General features: G+C 44.3%; 1 protein-coding gene across 1 annotated transcript in view; it reads right to left on the bottom strand.

Annotated features, from left to right (window-relative positions):
• Positions 1-16,456, bottom strand: part of LOC116684695 (probable E3 ubiquitin-protein ligase HERC1) — a gene marked incomplete at its 3' end in the record, with an annotated part of 43,388 nt that extends 26,932 nt beyond the window's left edge. The window contains 25 exon segments of the mRNA XM_032510172.1: positions 6,635-6,760; positions 7,577-7,623; positions 7,626-7,741; positions 7,984-8,005; positions 8,008-8,117; positions 8,605-8,692; positions 8,695-8,775; positions 9,701-9,845; positions 10,535-10,661; positions 11,684-11,785; positions 11,787-11,841; positions 13,355-13,439; positions 13,801-14,112; positions 14,289-14,416; positions 14,419-14,442; positions 14,445-14,481; positions 14,762-14,832; positions 14,835-14,856; positions 15,459-15,538; positions 15,541-15,870; positions 15,873-16,103; positions 16,106-16,183; positions 16,186-16,250; positions 16,252-16,311; positions 16,313-16,456. Of these exon segments, the coding sequence (XP_032366063.1) occupies positions 6,635-6,760; positions 7,577-7,623; positions 7,626-7,741; positions 7,984-8,005; positions 8,008-8,117; positions 8,605-8,692; positions 8,695-8,775; positions 9,701-9,845; positions 10,535-10,661; positions 11,684-11,785; positions 11,787-11,841; positions 13,355-13,439; positions 13,801-14,112; positions 14,289-14,416; positions 14,419-14,442; positions 14,445-14,481; positions 14,762-14,832; positions 14,835-14,856; positions 15,459-15,538; positions 15,541-15,870; positions 15,873-16,103; positions 16,106-16,183; positions 16,186-16,250; positions 16,252-16,311; positions 16,313-16,401 (2,631 nt within the window).
• Between the last annotated feature and the right edge of the window lie 2,230 nt (positions 16,457-18,686).

The raw sequence follows: 18,686 nt of genomic DNA, 5'->3' as shown, positions 1-18,686 counted from the left end.
ACACCCTCCACTTACAGTCATACAGTGATCTGGTGGAGGAAGCCCTGGCACTCTGAATAGTGTTAATCACGCTCTGTGGGAGCCCGACTGTGTTTAAATTGCACCACTCACGGGCCAAGCCCATAGCGCCAGACGCTCTGGGTGCGGGTGAAAGATTGTCCCCCCGCCTGGGACAGCATGTCCCTGCGCAGTGGGAGTTGCCACGGCTGTCCGCAAAGGAGCAGATAAATCTCCGCCAGCCAGTGCATCGCTGGCCAGTGTGGAGCTATAAGAATCATCCTGCACTGGTGCTCTCTCACCCTGGATAGAGTTGGGGGTATCAGAGCCAGAGGAGGGAAAGCGTACAGGAGAGCTGACGGCCACGCGTGCGCGAGCGCGTCCACGCCGAGAGGCGCGTCTGGATTGCGTATTGAGAAAAACAGCGGACACTGCGCATTGTCTTTCGATGCAAACAGGTCCACTTCGGCCCGGCCATAGCGCGTCCACACCTGCCCCACAATGGCTGGGTGCAGAGTCCAGTTGCCGTACAGCGGCGCGCCCCTGGACAGCAAATCTGCACCGTGGTTCAGAGCCCCGGGGACATGTGTCGCTCTCAGAGACAGCAGGTGCCTGCTGCTCCACAGTATCAGTCTGCGTGCCAGCGTGTGTAACTGACGGGAACGCAAGCCCCCCTGACGGTTTATATAGGCTACCGTTGTCGTGTTGTCCGTTCTCACCAGAACATGGTGTCCGTTGAGAAGCGGCAGGAAACGCCTCAGGGCGAGAAACACCGCCAGGAGCTCGAGGTAATTTATGTGACAGCGCCGGAGACTCTCGCTCCAAACGCCTCTCACAAAACGGCCCTCCTGTGTTCCCCCCCAGCCCGAAAGGCTCGCGTCCGTGGTGACCACCTTCCGAGCCAGGACGGTGCCCAAGGCTACTCCCTGCGCCAAGAAAGCCGGATGCCTCCAGCGGCGCAGCGCCATTCCGCACTCCACAGTAACCGTTACCCTCCGTGCGCCATGACGCACAGGATCCAGCCTGAGGGAGGTAACCCAACGCTGGAAATCCCTCATAAACAGGCGGCCCAGTGGGATCACCAGAATAGCCGCCGCCATAAGCCCCAGTAACCTCAGACATATCCTGAAAGCAACGGACCCGCGTAGTCGAAAATGCGCGAGACAAGCCCTGATAACCCTCACTCTCTCCGCCGACAGGCGGGCTGTGAAGGACACCGAGTCCAGAGATAGCCCCAGAAATATTATATTTTGCACTGGGGAAAGCACACTCTTCTCTGTGTTTATTATAAACCCAGATTGGTCAGATGGTGGATGAGGATGCGCGTTTGCGTCACAGACTCCTGCTCTGACTGTGCCAAAAGGAGCCAATCGTCCAGATATGTAGCCAGACGGAGACCCTGCCGCCTTAACGGGGCTACAGCTGCTTCGGTACACCTCACGAACACCCTCGGGCTCAGAGACAGACCGAAGGGAAGCACTCTGTACTCGTAACAGACACCCCGAAAAGCGAACCTCAGATATTTCCTGTGCGGAGGATAGATCGCAATATGGAAATACGCGTCTTTCAGATCGACAGATGTGAACCAGTCGCCCTGGCGCACCAGACGAAGCAGAGACGCATGAGTGAGCATCCTGAATTTGTATTTTCGGAGGTATTTGTTCAGAGCCCGCAGGTCCAGGATAGGGCGAATTCCGTTCCCTCCCCGTTTCGGGACCAGAAAATACCTGGAGTAAAAGCCGCTCCGACTCAGCTCGGGGGGCACTACACATATCGCTCTCCTTTCTAACAGCGAGATAATTTCCTCCTGTAGAACGCGAGCTGACTCCCCCCGGCCTGTGTACAGAGTATGCCCGAGAAGCGAGGGGGGTAACAGCAAATTGAAGCCTGTAGCCCCGAGATATTGTTCTCAGTACCCAGGCTGAATTTGTGATAGCTGTCCATCTCTCTCTCTGATAAGAGAGAGGAGTGGCAGCCCCCAACGTGTCCCTTACACTCTGTGCCCTCATTAACTGAGCTATGAGGCCATCTAGTGGCGGGACTCGGGAACGACCCGTGGTCGGCAATGCGCATGCGCGAAGTGTTAGTGCACTGACGGGGTCGTTGGCATCCCGCGTCTCGAGAGGAGCCGTGGCTCCTCTCTGGAGCGGTGAAGCCACTGAGCCGCTTATTGCTTTTTTGTTCATTTTTTCGAACTGCGCCCTCGACATTATGTCTGGATGCGACAGTGAAACATGCTTTAATTCTGTTGAACAGAGTGAGTGTGTGCTTAGGTGACTTGGGTGGGGGCAGGGCCTGCCATCGCCGCAACAAAGTCTCCGCTTCCCTGGGGGGGACGCGCCCGTCTGGCAGCGCGCGCCACAACGGGAGCGTGGGGCATCACACTTACGAACAGAAAACGTGGGGCTGGTGAACGGGGAACTTCCAGCCCCGACGCAGGTGGAGAGAGCTCGGTTGTCAAACCGCCCTCTTCTTCTTTTTTACCTGCTGAAAAGCTGCCTGGGCTGGCTGTCCCGGGGGGGCAGTCGTCTGCGCAGGAGCTTTTCTGGGCCAGCTCCCTCTCGCCTTCTGCTGGGGTGGGGCAGCTGGGGCGGGCTGGGGATCTGGCCGCTTGGGGACTTTGAACTGAGCAGACCGCGAGACAGCTTGAGAGAAAGACTGGCGCGTGGCTGGAGGCGGGGGGGGCTCGGCTTTCCGAGGGAGGCAAAGTTGAAGAGCTTCGTCCTCCTTCTTCTTCGCCTCACACCTCTGCTGCATTGAGGCCAGAGCGGTGCCGAAGACCCCGTCAGGGACGACGGGCATGTCCAAAATGTCCTCTTTTTCCCTGTCAGACAGGTTCGTCAGGTTGAGCCATCTAGCCCTTTCCTGTAGAACCATTAGCCCCATAGATTTACCTGTGGCCTGGACTGCACAGCGCTGCACGCGGAGGCAGATGTCCGTGATCACAGTTATCTCTTCCCACACAGCAGGCTCTGGTTTGGTGACCATGTCCTCACACAGCTCCGCTTGGTACGCTGTGAGCATGGAGGAGACATTCAGAGCTCTTACCGCTAAAGCTGCCGCTTTATACGCCCTCTCGTTCAAGGCAGACTGGAAACGGTCCGCCTTCGACGGCAGTGTGGGGGTCCGTGAGGTTGCCGCAGTCACCCGCGGGTGGAGGTGGGCTGCAACCAACGGCTCCATCGGGGGCATGCGGGACATTCCAAGCTTCTCCATGCCCTCAAACTCCAGGGAGGAAGCTCCCTGAATCGGGGTCTTACCGCTGAAAGGGAGGTGTTTCCACGAAGAGGATACCTCTTCCAGCAGTTCAGGAAAAACTGGAAGTAGCTGTTTTGCCGACCTCTTGGTCAGGGGCAATTTCTTCCCCTCATAGCGTGATCTGGTGGGCTCCACCACGACCGCGGGCCAAGGGATGTTCAGCCTGGACGCAGCGCGTTTACACACGTCCTGCATGTCCATACTGGGAGCGGGGGAAGCTGGTACACTTCCGTCCTCGTCTCCGAAGGCAGACACAGCATCAGGCTTGACAGCCTGGGCGGAGGGGATGAACATTTCAAACTCGTCCTCGTCATCCTCTGATATGAGGAGCTCCGAGGAGTCCTCGTCCTCGTAGTCCAGCTCGAGTACGTCCTCCGCGAGCGGGGCCGCCGGGCCCAGCTCCAGCTGTGAGCCCCAGCTGGGACCGGCGCACGGTACGGCATCCGCACCAGACACCTCATTGCCGGCCGGCAAATTGGTGTTGGGCACGTATGGGTCCTTCCCCGACAAGCTAGCTTGGCGCGCTAGCCGTCGGCGAAGGCTCTTCATGGTAAAGCAGGCACAATGCCTGCACGAACCAGGGGCTTCAACGGCCAGGCGGGCGTGTTCCAGCCCGAGGCAACAAGAGCAGACCTGGTGTGTGTCCCTGCTCGAAATTTTGTTACCACAATGGCAAAGTCGAGCCCCTGAGTCTTCGTGTCCTCTGGTGTGAGGGACGTCAGAAGACATCTTCGTTAGCAGGAGTGCTAAACGCGAAGATACTGAGCAGTAGCTGGTGTGCTAACGCGCAGAAATAGCCTTACCGTGAAACGGCTAGGCGGATAACGCTCCAGTCTGTGGTGAGACCGAAGAGTCGTGTCGAAGGCAGCTAGCGCCCGGCGACGGAGAAGTTAGCTAGGATGGCTCCGGTCTGTGGACAGTTTAGCTAGCTAGCCTGCACGACTGAGATATGCTTCGAAGCGAGAAGAGGTTTTAGAATGGTGTCCGCGTCGTAGCGTAAGCTATTTAAGGGGGATGGACCCACGTGACGCGGACACTCGATCACCAGCCAATCAGGATTGGCGTAATGAGATAAATGCTTCTGAGGAATACGCAGGGAGGCGTATCCCATAGTGAGACATCGAAACGAATGCTATGAATGAGAACAATTTGTCTAATGTCTAATTTGTCATGAAAGTGTCTAAAACCACAAATTGTTGTTTACTTTTTTCATAATGATTAAACAAACAATATAAAATGTGTTAATTTGTGAGCTTTGGAACTGGTGGACAGATTTTTCTACCTTTGAACAGAGCCAGGCTAGCTGTTTCAGGTCAGTTTTCTTCCAGTCTTCATGCAAAACTAAACTTCATATTAACTCTACAGACATGAGAATGGTTTCGGTCTCCTCATCTAAACCCAAGACAAGAAAGCAAGTTTCCCAAAATGTCAAACTATTCATTGAACAGCAAAACAGTTGCTACTGCTCTCTACAACTCTTATTTTGAAGGAACACAATGATTAACATTTCAAACAGTTCCTCAAATTGTAAATGTTCAAGATATTTTAAAGCTATAGTGCGTATAGTTTCTCCCCATGACGAGTTCTAAGTAATGACAACAACACTGTTGGCTGGTCCACATGATACAGGCCTATGTGATTGTGCACAGCCCCCCACCCTCCTCCACACAGCTGCTAGTAGCCAAGAAGGACACGGAGGATGAAAAAAACATGATGGGCTCTTCAGAAGAATTAATTATCTTCACTTCTGAAGATCTTCTGAACATAGTCATACTGAGAAATACAGAGAGATTTGTGTGGAGCTGAACAGACGTTTATTAATTATCAAAAAGTTACACACTGTAGCTGTAATGCCGGACTGCTGAACAGGAATTTAAATTGAGAACAAAAAGTTCCATACAAACTTAATTTTTAAAAGCATTTGAGGAAGATGGGGCCTGTTCTTGAGGTTTCTTGGTCAAAACGCTGTGGATGTAAGAGACCACTTAGAAGAATCAAACACAGCCTTCCACTCTACCCACACAACCAACCCACCAAAGTGACCCATTAGCTAAGCAGCTCACTGTGTAAAAGCTGCGTTCGTCATCCATCTTATCTTTTAGTCAACAAGCCGCAACAAATGAGGCATTGGTTAATCTATACAAGCCTTAGGTACATTAATGTATATCAGTAGCTTTTAACCTGGTCCATTAATGCATAATAGGGCTGAAAGGATTCCTCAAGTAACTCAAATTATTTAATTAATCCTTGATGCAAAGTTATTTGCCTCAAAGCTTCATTTAATTGATGTTATCAATGTTGTATCGCTCAAGGTGTTTCCGCACGGAGGATTATTACTGTCGCACACCGGGCTGACGCTGCCTGCGACACATGCCAAGAAGATTGATTACAAAATTTAAAGAAAGCGCCTAAGAAGAGAGGATGGAGAAAATAACAGAAAGTGTCCAAAGTTTGGGATCAGTTCAAACATAATTAAAACGAAACTCTGTACAGTGAGTCTACTGCAAAATCAAACTAGCTTACCACAAAAATAGCACGACGTCAATGCTTCAGTATCTCAACAGAAAATATCAAGTCTAACTTGAGTCGCATGGACGATGAACTACACCAAACACAACAACTACCAAAATCAAAGACAATAAAACGTAGTGGTGAGGTGATCTAAAGAGCAGACTTGTTAAATATCCCTTTGGAAAAACAGCTGATTCACTCAGCTCTCTAACTCTCTCTTCACGGAGAACAGCTGATCAACGATCTACTAGCATAAGTGTAACAGAGCTGTGTGACATTGTAATTAATATATGAATGAAAATAGGTTGAGTATAACTAACATTAACATATATGCCTATATACAGATCAGTGTCATGTTGAAACTTGTGGTTCTAATAGTTAAGTTGTACAACATAAGGTAATGTTTATATGTGTGTTTAATGTGTGCTTTAGTTTGAGGATGTTATTGCATGTCAGAAAGCAATGTAATATGGCATTAAATGCAGTAAATGTTTAGTTTTCTGAGAAATGATATTGAAAGCAATGTAGGCAATAACAATGTTGCTTTTTCCAAACATTAAACCAAACTATTATATATTATTGCTCTTCAATTGAACAAAAATATTTCTTATCCAATTACTTGATTAATCAATGGAATATTTGGTAGAATACTTGATTACTAAAATAATCGATAGCTGCAGCCCTAATGCATACAATGAGATTAATGGGATACTAACTATTGAAAAAGTGCGTAGATTAGTTTCTCAGTTGTAAGCATCTACTGTATGTCTCCCCTAATGTTCACAAATAATAATCTTGCTAATCATTCTACATGTGCATCCAGGGACATGGATCCAGACATGTCTGTATAATAAGTAGCATTGGGTACCTGTCCTTTGGAGAGATTCTCCCATCTGTCAGGGCCCTGAGGCAGCAAGGAGTGAAGAAGCTCCATCCTCTCTCTCAATGGAGGGAGCAGCATGGTGGCCCCCACTGACAGAGTCTCAATCACCGCCTGATGATACAAACACACACACCACACACACACATGCAGTCACTGCTCCCGGTAACGTAAAAGATTCAGAGCTTTTTGACATTTTAATAAATGCAGACATCTTCAACAGGGGGCCTCCAAACTATTGTTAATATTGAAAGTTAAAAAAAAAAGATTAAAATGTCTTAACATGAATCCACATATCATTAGCAAATCTAAATCCCATTGATGATAGGGTTACTGGCCTGTAGGTAAGGTAGTGACCGAGGTAGCCATCCACAGATACAGTTCATCCTGAGGATTCACTGTGCCACATGTATGTTTACATTTTGTCAGCATGATTTATAAAATCATGCATAGCTTAGTATTCTACTCAGCACTACAAAAGGTATGTGTAAAGGCTTTAGGCCACCCTGCACTATATATGTATATATATATATAATATATGTAGTAGGGGGTCCTGCTCCGTCTCTCTTTTAGTTAAGGGTCCTTGGTTTGAAAAATGTTAAGAACCATGAATAAATGACTGTCCTAATGTCCGCTCTGCTAATTCAAAAAAGAACACGATCTTTTTTTTAAGGCAATACGTTTTGGGTAGTTTCCGGATCATTTTGGGTCTGGGAAAGGATTTTTGAACACCTAATTTAAAGTGAATCTTAAATTTGCAATTTGAAGCCTCATTATTCATCAGTCCAGACATCTTAATCTTACTTTGTTTACACTGTGTTACTCTTCTAAGACTTTTTATTGTGCCTCATTGTTTATTTTGGTAATGTCTGTGTGTTACTTTGCTAAGAATTCCCCCCATGATCGCCAGGACAGTTACTTTTCTCTTACCTCCTGAATCTCATCTGGCACGGAGGAGTCCATCAGTCTGAAGAGCAGTTCCTCAGGGGCCTTGCCTGCCGACCTAAAATACTGGTGGCCACGCCCCCGGCCAGAGCCAGAGCCAGATGATTGGACAAAAGCCGAAGGCACAGCTTGAGGAAGTTATGATGCTCCCTGCAAATGCATAAAAAATGAATTTATCAGAACTTGTATGAGTTATTTTTTCCATCAGCATATATCTAGGCATATTTATAAATTGACACCAATCCAAATTGAGAAGGAAAGGTGTATCGGTAATCTAAAGCACGCAAATGCAAGTAATTTACTCAGTCAGAATACATGAGTGGAAATAAAAAAAGTGTTGTAAATCTCCCTTCTCTGTCTCTGATGGTGGCTTGCAGGCTGTGTGCACCTACCTGGATGAGGGGAACGGAAGAGAGGAACTTCACTGTTGATGCCGTCACAGTAGCGCTCAAGGAAGGAGCGCAAGTGGGAGAAGGTACTTTCTTCGAGGTCGACACAGTAGGGCCTGTGCCAAGCCACCACTTGCCTAAAGAGCCAAGGTGAGTTAATATTAACATTTGCATTAATACTTCATAGGTGCTTGACTGGTAGGGTAACCCTTATATGGTGTTAGGGTCAATTTGACCTGCAAATACAAAAATGTGTGCAGCTTTCTAACACATTACAAGGGGTAAAGAGGTTGAAGGAATATGTATCATTGAATGAATCTAGACAGACTATAGGCCTATTAATACTGGACTAGAATTACAGGGGATCAATTAGAATTCTTTTTTTACTTAGAAATATGATGTCACAGTTAAGTTATTTTTTTAGACGGGGGGGAGCAGCTGTACTTTTTACATGCAGTTACTGACCTTTGACTTATAGTATGCAATCCCATTTTAACAAAGTTGCCCAGGGATTTGTGACATCAGCACTCGCCTTCCCCCTTCCTCCTCCCCGCTATGGTAATATCTCCTGTAAAAACCCAGGTTATGGTCGATGCTACCTTCGCTATTCTGATGATAACTGACCTGTCTCTGGGCAGGGCTGTCCATGCCAGGCTGTGGGAAGTGCCGGCTGAGATCTGCTGAATAGCCACTCCATCCAGGCCGACAACCTCTTGGGCTTGGTGATTGGCCCTGTGGAGTTCCCCTGGCCACACTGGCCCATGGAGTTGTTGCCCCATGCATATACTTCATTGTCTAGAAGGTGGTTGAGTAGAAAAAACGTATTACAATATTAGATATTACACCTTTTAATAATAAGGTAGGCAGGTTTGTACTGCACTGAGCTAAATATGAACTTATTTATGTTGAGCATAAGTTAAGTATTAGCTTAAACAAACATGGTCTATGTATTTGCTATTACATCATGCTACTTGCATCATGCAAACAGAGAGGTTAAGAAAACAAGACCTGTGTTAAACACCGAGGTTGCCACACTACTATACTATTCTTTGATTTACACATACTGTACATACACATAAATACATACACACACCACACACACACACACAACACACACACACACACACACACATGTATGTATGTATGTAATGTTACAGTAATATATATATATATATATATATATATATATATATATATTACTGTAACTCAGTATGGGCGAGATCCCACTATCTTGCTTCCATTTTTTGTCATGAATAGAATCCTTACATTCATTAACTCTACAATTATCAAAACCGAAATAACTATAAATCAGGCCGCCTATCTGTCGAACATCTCAATTACAGTTTGACCTAACTTACAGAGATTCAGTGACATGGCCATTCAAGAAAACAACTCAAGAAAGATGTTAAGGGTTTGCTTTTTTTCTCTGCAATGTTACTTTATGGATTACTTTTGTAAACTGTTGACTAACATTTATCATTTTAATTTTATTTCTTTGCTGTACTTGTATTGTGGATGTCTGCTAGCGTGAATCCACACATCTTTTGTCTTTCTTTGTTATCATTTAATGTTTTTTTTCTTTATAATGTATACAAGGCCTCTCGAGTTTTTTTCGTATGTTTCCATTACATCTCCCGTTTTTATGTATACATTATCTTGTAATTTTTGCACATGAGTAAACATATAAACAAACAAGCATGAAAAAGGAGGAGAGAACTACCATGTGACAAGGCCAGGCAGTGACTGTCCCCTATGGAGATGTCCACCACTCTGGTGGTAGCCAGCTCTTCGATTAGTTTGGGTCTGAGTGCTGTGGCCTCAGAAGAACCACACCCCAGGCAGGCACCACAGCCCCAAGCATACACCTAGAAACAAGTGACAGGACTCAACGTTAGTAGACAGTTTCTCTGCTATTAACGTTGCAGAGTATTTTATGTTGGTCCTCAAACTATCTTGATGAGAAAACAATTAGACTATATCGTTGACAAATGCATAAAAGAAGAGTTTTTTATATAACAAGCAGTGACTTTAACTATATCCCTGCAAAGTCCAACCAGCTGTTGGAAATGTCTCGCACCCCACTCCATGGCTTGCTGCTCAATCACAGGAGCACTTTCAGGGATAGACTCATTCTCCCCAAATGCACCACAGAGCGCCACAGGATGTCCTTCCTGCCTGTGGCCATCAAACTTATACCTCCTCCCTCTGAGTGTCTGACACACAACACTTACACTTACTACAATTACTTTCACCATTGCAACACCTAATTATGTTTTTATGTAAATACTGTATCATAATATTCCTTTAACTATGTAAATATCCACACTCCTTATATTCTTTATTTATATTTCTACTATTTGTGCAACTGTAACACAGAGTTTCCCTTCGGGGATCAATAAAGTATTTCTGATTCTGATCCGATTCTGAAAGAATGCATTAATGCATAAATTATTCTCTGGGACAAATGTTCAAGAACTTCAAGGCTCCACGTTTTCCTCAACAAGCCCCTGCTTTTATTCTGTCTTGGTTAACAAATGCAGAAGTGATGTTCTACCTGTCCGGTGGAGGTTAAGGCGAGAGACGACTGGCTTCCTGCACACACTTTTCTGATGAACATTCCTTGCAGGGCCTCCACTACTTTTGGCTTGTAGACTCGATTGGTATCACCATGACCTAGTTTCCTCCGTGCAAGAACACACATTGTCTCTCTTTAGACTGTATGAGCATATAATTACATTCTAGTGAACATTTGACATTTTGACACAATGAAAACTTAATACAATAAAAAACTGCAACATGCACTGTAGAAATGTACGCTGAACAAACTTTTAAACCCAACACTTTGTTTTTTGCCTATATTTTTCATGAGCTGAACTCAAAGCTCAATGACTTTTTCTGTGTACACAAAAGCTTATTCTTTCAAATATTGTTCACAAATCTGTGTTAGTGAGCACTTCTCTTTGCTGAGATAATCCATCCACCTCACAGGTGTGGCATACCAAGATGCTGATTAGACAGCATGATTATTAGCTTGCCACACTCACTAGCATCAAATCCTCCAAACTGCAATAGCAGAGAGTTACCAGTGGAAACACTGGTACAAATACAGGCTTGCCTCTCATGCGTAACAATATACAGCTGTGTTAATAACAATTAAAACTGTGGACAAATGTCAGAAGTGTGGACCGGCGGCACTGTGTCCCTCCATGTTACAGGGGACAGGCACAGCTTTACAGAAGAATGGGTCATGTAACGCAACAATAAACCGTATCCATAAAAACGACTTTGCTTCGTTTGTGGAGAGGCAGAGGATGCGACGACGTTAGGTGCACCGGTGCAACCTAGGAAAAAAAAAAGTTACTCGCACCTAGGCCTGCAAGATTCAGGGAAAATATGAATCACGATTTTTTTGCCCTAGAATTGATATCACGATTCCCTGCCACAGATTTTTGGACCATGACAAAACAAACACACTCCAGAGCCCTGAGAAGTGCTCACTAACACAGATTTAAACAGATTTGTGAACATTATTTGAGAGAAAAAGCCTTTGTGTACATAGAAAAAGTCGTAGATCTTTGAGTTCAGCTCATGAAAAATGGGAGCAAAAACAAAAGTGCTTATAATTTGTTCAGTATAAATACGGCTCCTACTCAAAATGCAATTTCAATGACCTTTAACAACAAAGTCATGGTGAAGGGTTTACTCACCGTTGTCCCCTCCTCCAAAGGACCACACGGTGCGTCCATCCTTTGACAGTGCAATAGTATGGGAGCTCCCACATGACACCTCGCCCACATTGCTGATGTTTAACCAGGGTAGGAATGTTTCGGCTGTTGCTGTCACCATGACCTGCATTCACAAGCAATGAAAAAGGTCAGGCTGTTTACAAATGGAAATTAAAACTGTGGAAAAGGGCAACATCGACTGTTGCATCTGGCATGCATGCCACACCCAAACAAATAGTTTTCAACAGTATGTAAGACAGTATGTAAGACAGTATGTACAGGATATGGCAGTGTACTAAATCCATGCCTTGATCAGCTCTTTATAGAGATCCAATATCCAGCAACTTTACTCCTGACTACTTTGTTTCTCTGCATGCTGCATTTGGTGTGTGCTAACAATTGGTTAAAAATGCTTGTTGCATTTAAGATACAATTTGTTATATTGCATAAGTAAAAATATATATATAAAATAAATCTGAAGGTAATTTGTAATTTTTAGACTATGCAGAAAAATGACTTAACTTGACAATATTACTGTCATTTGCTTGATACTAATCCAAATGGCCTTGAAAATGGTAATGAGTTTGAGGAACCTGGTGGAAACACCTAATACAGACAGTATTATTCATAGCACAACTATACAAGAGCTCTCCTATGATCAGACCCAGAATCACAAAGAACATTTATAGCCCAACACACTGAAGAGGAGAAGGAGGATGAACACTAACACTTTTTTTGTACTGCAGTACGGCGTTCTGGGCAGAAGGTTAGGGGAGGTGAGGTAAGCGTTCCCTGACATTAACAGGCTTAAACAGGGCAAGTTTGAACTGTGTTTTTAGCCTCTAAACATGTTCAAAATGTCATTAAAAGTGCACCCCCCCCCCTATGTGCAGTGATTCCTTCTGTGTGAACACAGTGAATCTGACTGCTGTAGATGTGAAAGAAAGTGAAAAGAGAAAGTTGTGCTAATTCAGCTGTGTTTAGTTCTGGTGTTGAGACCAGTTGGAGAGCTTAGGGACCGTCTACAAACTACAACACAGAAAAGAGATAAAACTAAAATATGCAGGCTATCAATTTAATCATTAAATAAGGTAAGAAAGGTTAAATAAGCATGTGTTGTAGTTTGTAGAGGGTCCCGAAGCACTTCTCGCAGTATCAACACAGGAACTAAACACAGCTGAATTAACACAACTTACATTCATTTCTTTCACATCTCCAGCAGTCAGATTCACTGTGTTCACTCAGAAGGAATCACTGCAAATGGGGGGGCATTTTTAATGACATTTTGAACATGTTAGAGGCTAAAAACATGTTTAAAACTTGCCCTTTTGAGCCTGTTGGTGCTAACTCGAGGATAACATGATGTAGGCACCACCGACTGGTTTAGTTTTTCCTTCTACTGACAGACCTCCACATTTGCAAACAGACCTACATGTTGAAATTGACCGGAATTCTCCTTTAACTGAAATGTGAAATGTTTGTGCAAAGTTTTTGATTAAACCTCTAAACTGGCAACACTTTTTTTCGTGGAGTGATCATAAACTGTATGGAAACTTTGAAGCCCCAAAACAAGCCAATCAGCGCAGCCATACTGGAAACTATTTCACAGCATATAAAGATAAGTGGTTCAGCAACTTACTAATCTTCCAAATCTCCTTCACCCCATGTGTACAGCTCTCCATCCTCACTGACTGCAGCACTGTGTCTGTAGCCAGCAGACACACACACCACCACCTGACACAAGACAAAAAGCCATACACATTATCATACTTTATTAATGCAGTAAAAGCACAAGCAAAGAGACATCCATCATTGTCCAGTTTTAAAACAGTTGGCCTAGGAGAAAGCAGCTATAAGAAACTCATAAAATTCACCATCTGCATTTTTATAAGTATTGCAATCTACCAGCACAAGTATCTTTCAGAATTTTGACGCCATGAAGTTTCTGCTGCAAAAATAGATAATTATATCTAGTAAAAAAAAAAGTCTACTCACAGCTGCTTTAAATTTATTACTGGATTTCAAACATCAAAAGCTATAATGTATACCAAGTGAATACGATACCATGTGTCAAGTGTACTGGGTGTGACCCTACCTTCCCTTGTAGAGGCCCCTGGATGAGTTTGGGGTATTTCTGTGTTGAGCTGTTGCCGTGACCCAGCTTGCCATAATCACCGTCACCCCAGCTGAACACCTCACCCTCTGTGGTGAATGCTAGCGTGTGGCCATCCGAGCCTTTGGATGACGACACCTTCTTAATGGCACGGTGGGGTTCAAAGGTCAGCTTTTTGAGCGTTGATTGGTTGTTGGAGTCCCCGAGGCCCAGGCGGCCGTAGCTTCCCTTCCCGCAGGCCCTCACGGAGCCATCCGATGAGATCACAAAAGTGCAGTACTGGCCTGCTTCAATCTGCAGAGAAATGAGGAGAAGTTGTGTGTCTGTCTGTAGTGAAAGACGACTCAGCGTTCTCACACAACACACTATGCTATGGGGTGATAGTACAATATATTAACATGTCTCTTACACATCTCTTAACATTTGCGGACATACAGCGCTACAGAAGACATGTGAACAGTTTTTCTTACTGTTTGTGCATCGGCAAAGCTGGCGGCCAACTTGGGCTGCAGGATCTTCTCCTGTGTACCCTCCACTAGCTGGTGGCTGCTGTTACTGCCCCACACGTACACCTCACAGGTTTCAGACACCACGGGGCTTCACCCGTCTGTATGCTGTCCGGCTGACACAGGTGCGAGAGTAGTCTGATGCCATTCGACATACCTGGAAGAAAAGGACACGACTGTAGAACCGCTTCAAACACGTTTACTCTCTTTAGAATAATCACTTGTGTCTGATGTGTTCCTCAACATTACATCTACTCCTTATCCTTCCAAGTAAAGTAACAATAAGCGCACACACACAAACCACATTAGTTTAATTAGTAACTTAGAGAAGTATGACAGTTTTCAACGTGGACCTTAAAGAAGGCGATCTCTCTTTAAAATTGGCTTGTGAGCTGTACATACAGTATAATGATATAAAGTCCTGTTAAGGTTCTTACTTCTTCAAAAAGACAGAGTGCTGCCTCATACAGTGAGCACAAGCCATCAGAGGTCCGTGTGGGTTCTCTCCCTGGCTGCGATCTGCTGAGGAGCCCTGGGGAGACATCACATACACAAATCAATGCTTAGACCATACAATACCACAATAAAGAACATTCATTTCTCTATACAAGATTACATGTGGTAGGAACCAAAACCACCTACATCCAGAAACCAAAAATCTTTGAAAAATCTTAAATAACTTCTATGAGTCAGAAAGCGTAGGACATTATTTTGTATTTGGTTCGTGAGAATTCACGTAAGCGATAACTCTGGTGGGTGCAGAATGCAGATCACGCTTTACTAATCGTCTCCAATGAGCCGTGTCCAGGAAATGGTTTCAGTTTCCACACCTTAAGATCATAATACATTACCTGAACTAAATTAAAGCACACAGGTGGATGAAATGAATGAATGTGTTGTTTATTGTCCTGAACATTATTTACATTAACTTTCTACCGTTTCCAGTTTTCCATAGAGACAAGAACTGTTTTGTTGAATAAGTAAATAATATTAATACACAATATAAAGAGCATGACAATTTAAGACAATTTGACAGCTCAGAGCCCTGAAAGCTGTCTAGGCTACTGTGTCTTTGATGTAAGCTGAGGTTAAAACATTTGCTGCTTTCTGGAGAGTAATTTTTAGAATACTTACCAAAGACCGTCTCATCTGCATGAGGATGTTCATGAAACAATCATAGCCGATGAGCCCTTCTTGGTTCTGTAGCACCTTATCTCCTCCATGGCACTGACCACAGCTGATGCAGCCAAGGCCATCTCAATCCACTCCAGCAGGTAGCGCAGGGACCCTCTCTGGGAAGCCAGCCCTAGCAGTAGCTCTGAGGCAAGCCGCCGCCCTAAAATATCTGCCCCAGAGTTTGGCATGGTAACCCCCTTCAGAAAAGTGGTGACCTGGGCCAGGCAGTCCAGGCCCATTGGCGGGATCTTGCTCTCGTTGGCCAGAGAGAGGGGTGGCAGGGAGCTAACCACATCAATAGCTGTGTGGATGACGTCATTACACAAGTTTATGTTGCCCCCAGGACCTCCACCAGGGCTCGGTGGAGGAGCATCATCCAGCTCTGGCGCAGGAGAGCAAAAAGAAGGCTGAGGCCCGTGCGGACTCCCATCTCAATGAGGGCATCGGTGCTGGAGCGGGGCCGCTCGCTGACAGAGTGCAGGTCAGCCGAACCCAAGTTGTTCTCTGGGGAGTGCTGCTGCTGCTTGACCTTTCCCTTGTCGTGGTACTTGTTGGAAAGTGCGTAGAAGATGCGCTGGAGCACCAGCACACGTTTGCGCAGGCAGCGGCAAAGGGAGAGTCCGAGCAGACCATCTTGGCCAAGGCCAACTGGCTGCTGAGTAGAGCATCCAGGTAGTGCTCTGTTCCTCGCTAGAGAGGGATTCACGCTCAAAGTCTGGAAGCTGGGGGCCTTTCAGACACAGCACCTGCTGGCAGCAGCACAGCCTCTTTGTTGGCCAGCAGCTTTGAATAGAGCACCGAGACTCCCTCCTGTGGCTATCGACTCGCTGTCCTCCGTGATCCATGAGCTGTTTAGGTGCTCCAGCCATTTGAGCTTCACCGGGGGGATCATTAAAGCCATGGCATGTCACTCTGGAGCCATCAGTCCTGAAAACATTGAATAAACATCATATTAAATGTTAACACCAAGCTTGTGGACAGCAATTTGTATGTTTACATGCTGTCTTTTCTCAAAGTGCCACATAAAGATAGAAAAATCTATTATCTTCAGTTTGAGGCTATCAATAGTTTCCAGTTTGCAATATTCCCAAGGTGTCAACCTAAACCAAGTTTCACAGCTTCTTCACTGGATAATCCCATGAATCAATATGAGAAACAAATATTCTCCTTAAGGTAGATTTATGTGGCAATCAGGGTAAATTATATATCAAAACAGAAAATAGGTTATCTATATTTTACCTAAGGGACTGTCTGCTGACTGAAAATGTCGGATTTTCAATCGTATACCATGCTGCAATAAATGAGTGTACTGCAAAAAGATCACTCCTCTCGGTGTAAATGTAGGTTTACAAATACTTTATCATGTTCCTCAAAGTAATTTAATCAATTGTACCAAAATTATGTTTGCACATTGATTACATTTATTTCATTATTTTTGTCATTTGTGAAGTTGCGCCATACTTTTGAGCAATAACTCCAGTCTGCCATATTGTAAAAACATCAACGTGTTGTTGACCTGTGCATAACAGGTCAAAGAAGTCCAAACTGTGCTTTGAAGAATCGATCAGTCAAAACAACAAGCAATCTTCTTAAGAAAGTACAAACTAGCCACCAGTTGGACTCTAGAACCGTTCTCTGTTGCCCACCCTACTGCTTGTGTGTTTTGGGTGAAAATTAGGGCCAACGCACCATCTAAACGTGTAAAAAACACCCCGACTGGCACTCCCCTGTGGAAGAATTTGATGTAAATCTTATCCTAAAGTTATGATGAGTAATCAGCAACTCACCAAATTCTGACAAAGTACAAACTTAAGTTTGTGTGTCTCTGTGTGTAAATGGGAGTGAGGTGTAAGAATCTGAGCAACCAAGCATTTTATGAAAGAGGATTCATCAGCAATAATCATTCACCAGCATTAACCTTTATTTTGAATTGCACCATAAATGTAGTATATTTATTGCCAGTACAGAGGACAATAAAGCTAATTTGCGTATTGGCGAGTGTTTCTAATATCTGTCGGCACATCAAATATGTACATTAAGATGGAACTATCTAAATAATGTAAGCCAATGCATCTAGGGATGTGCAATAATCTAATTTTTATCGCGATTTCAGCTCCTAACACCCCAAAAGGAAGGAAAAGGAGGAAAACGATTATTTTGCTCATTACGTTTTGCAAGTTAACTCTTATTGTCTTTTTCTAAAGGGAAATGCAAAAGGTTCAACTGGAAAAGTATTAAAGGAAATGTCCCAGTTCAAGGTGTTTTCACTGTTGATTTGTTTACTGTTTCACTCTTTTTTAAAGTTCAATAAATGCAACGTTTTCCAAAAGTCAACGATGACACAATGCATGAAACGCCTTGTCCTTGGCAGCGGCCCGGTTCGAATCCAACCAGCGGCCTTTTGCTGCGTGTCATCCCCCTATTTCTCTCAGTCATCAAAGGGTATCTTGTCCGTAGCAATTAATCAACACTTTTTGAACAAACACTGAATATTAAATAATATGCATGTATTTATATAACACAATCATTAAATCCCTCATATATTTATGCAATCAATGTTAACTCCAGGCTATTATGTTAAAGCTGAAATAAAACCCCATTAATCAGAGAACCTGCACTGATTTATTTGACTTGTAAACATTAAGTGAAATCACCATGGAAGGAAGCAGTAAACTGCGTATGGATTGGCAAGACGATGGATCTGCTGACAAACACACTCCTGCCAATTATGAGACTGGCTGTGACATCTAAGGTTAAATACAGTAACATGCAATTTCAGGCTCAGCACCTTGAACGATTTTTGAAAATCTTATGCAAAGTAAATTAACCAAAACAGCAACATTCTCGGCTTAAGCACACAAAACCTTACAACATTGTGTTGACCAAGTGGGCCAATCTCAAGGGATTCAGAAGGTGACGTGATCACTAGGGCTGGGTTAAAATAATCTATTTCCCAATTACAATAGATTGTCAGGTGATCTAATGTCGATTAATATAATCCTAAAAGAGATCTTTTAATCTATGCCTTTTTTACCTGGTGTGTTATGAAAAATGTTTGAGGGCTGATTCTTGCTTGTGCAATTTACAGAGAATCTATTTTATATCAAAATGAAATTGGTGTGTTGTAACTGAAATGTGCCTAACCTAACTGGTAAATAAACCTTATTGAATTAGAAATATAACTGA

This window comes from Etheostoma spectabile, unplaced genomic scaffold, assembly GCF_008692095.1.
Source record: "Etheostoma spectabile isolate EspeVRDwgs_2016 unplaced genomic scaffold, UIUC_Espe_1.0 scaffold00019482, whole genome shotgun sequence".
NCBI lineage: Eukaryota > Metazoa > Chordata > Actinopteri > Perciformes > Percidae > Etheostoma > Etheostoma spectabile.
This window is presented reverse-complemented; position numbering and strand designations above follow the sequence as displayed.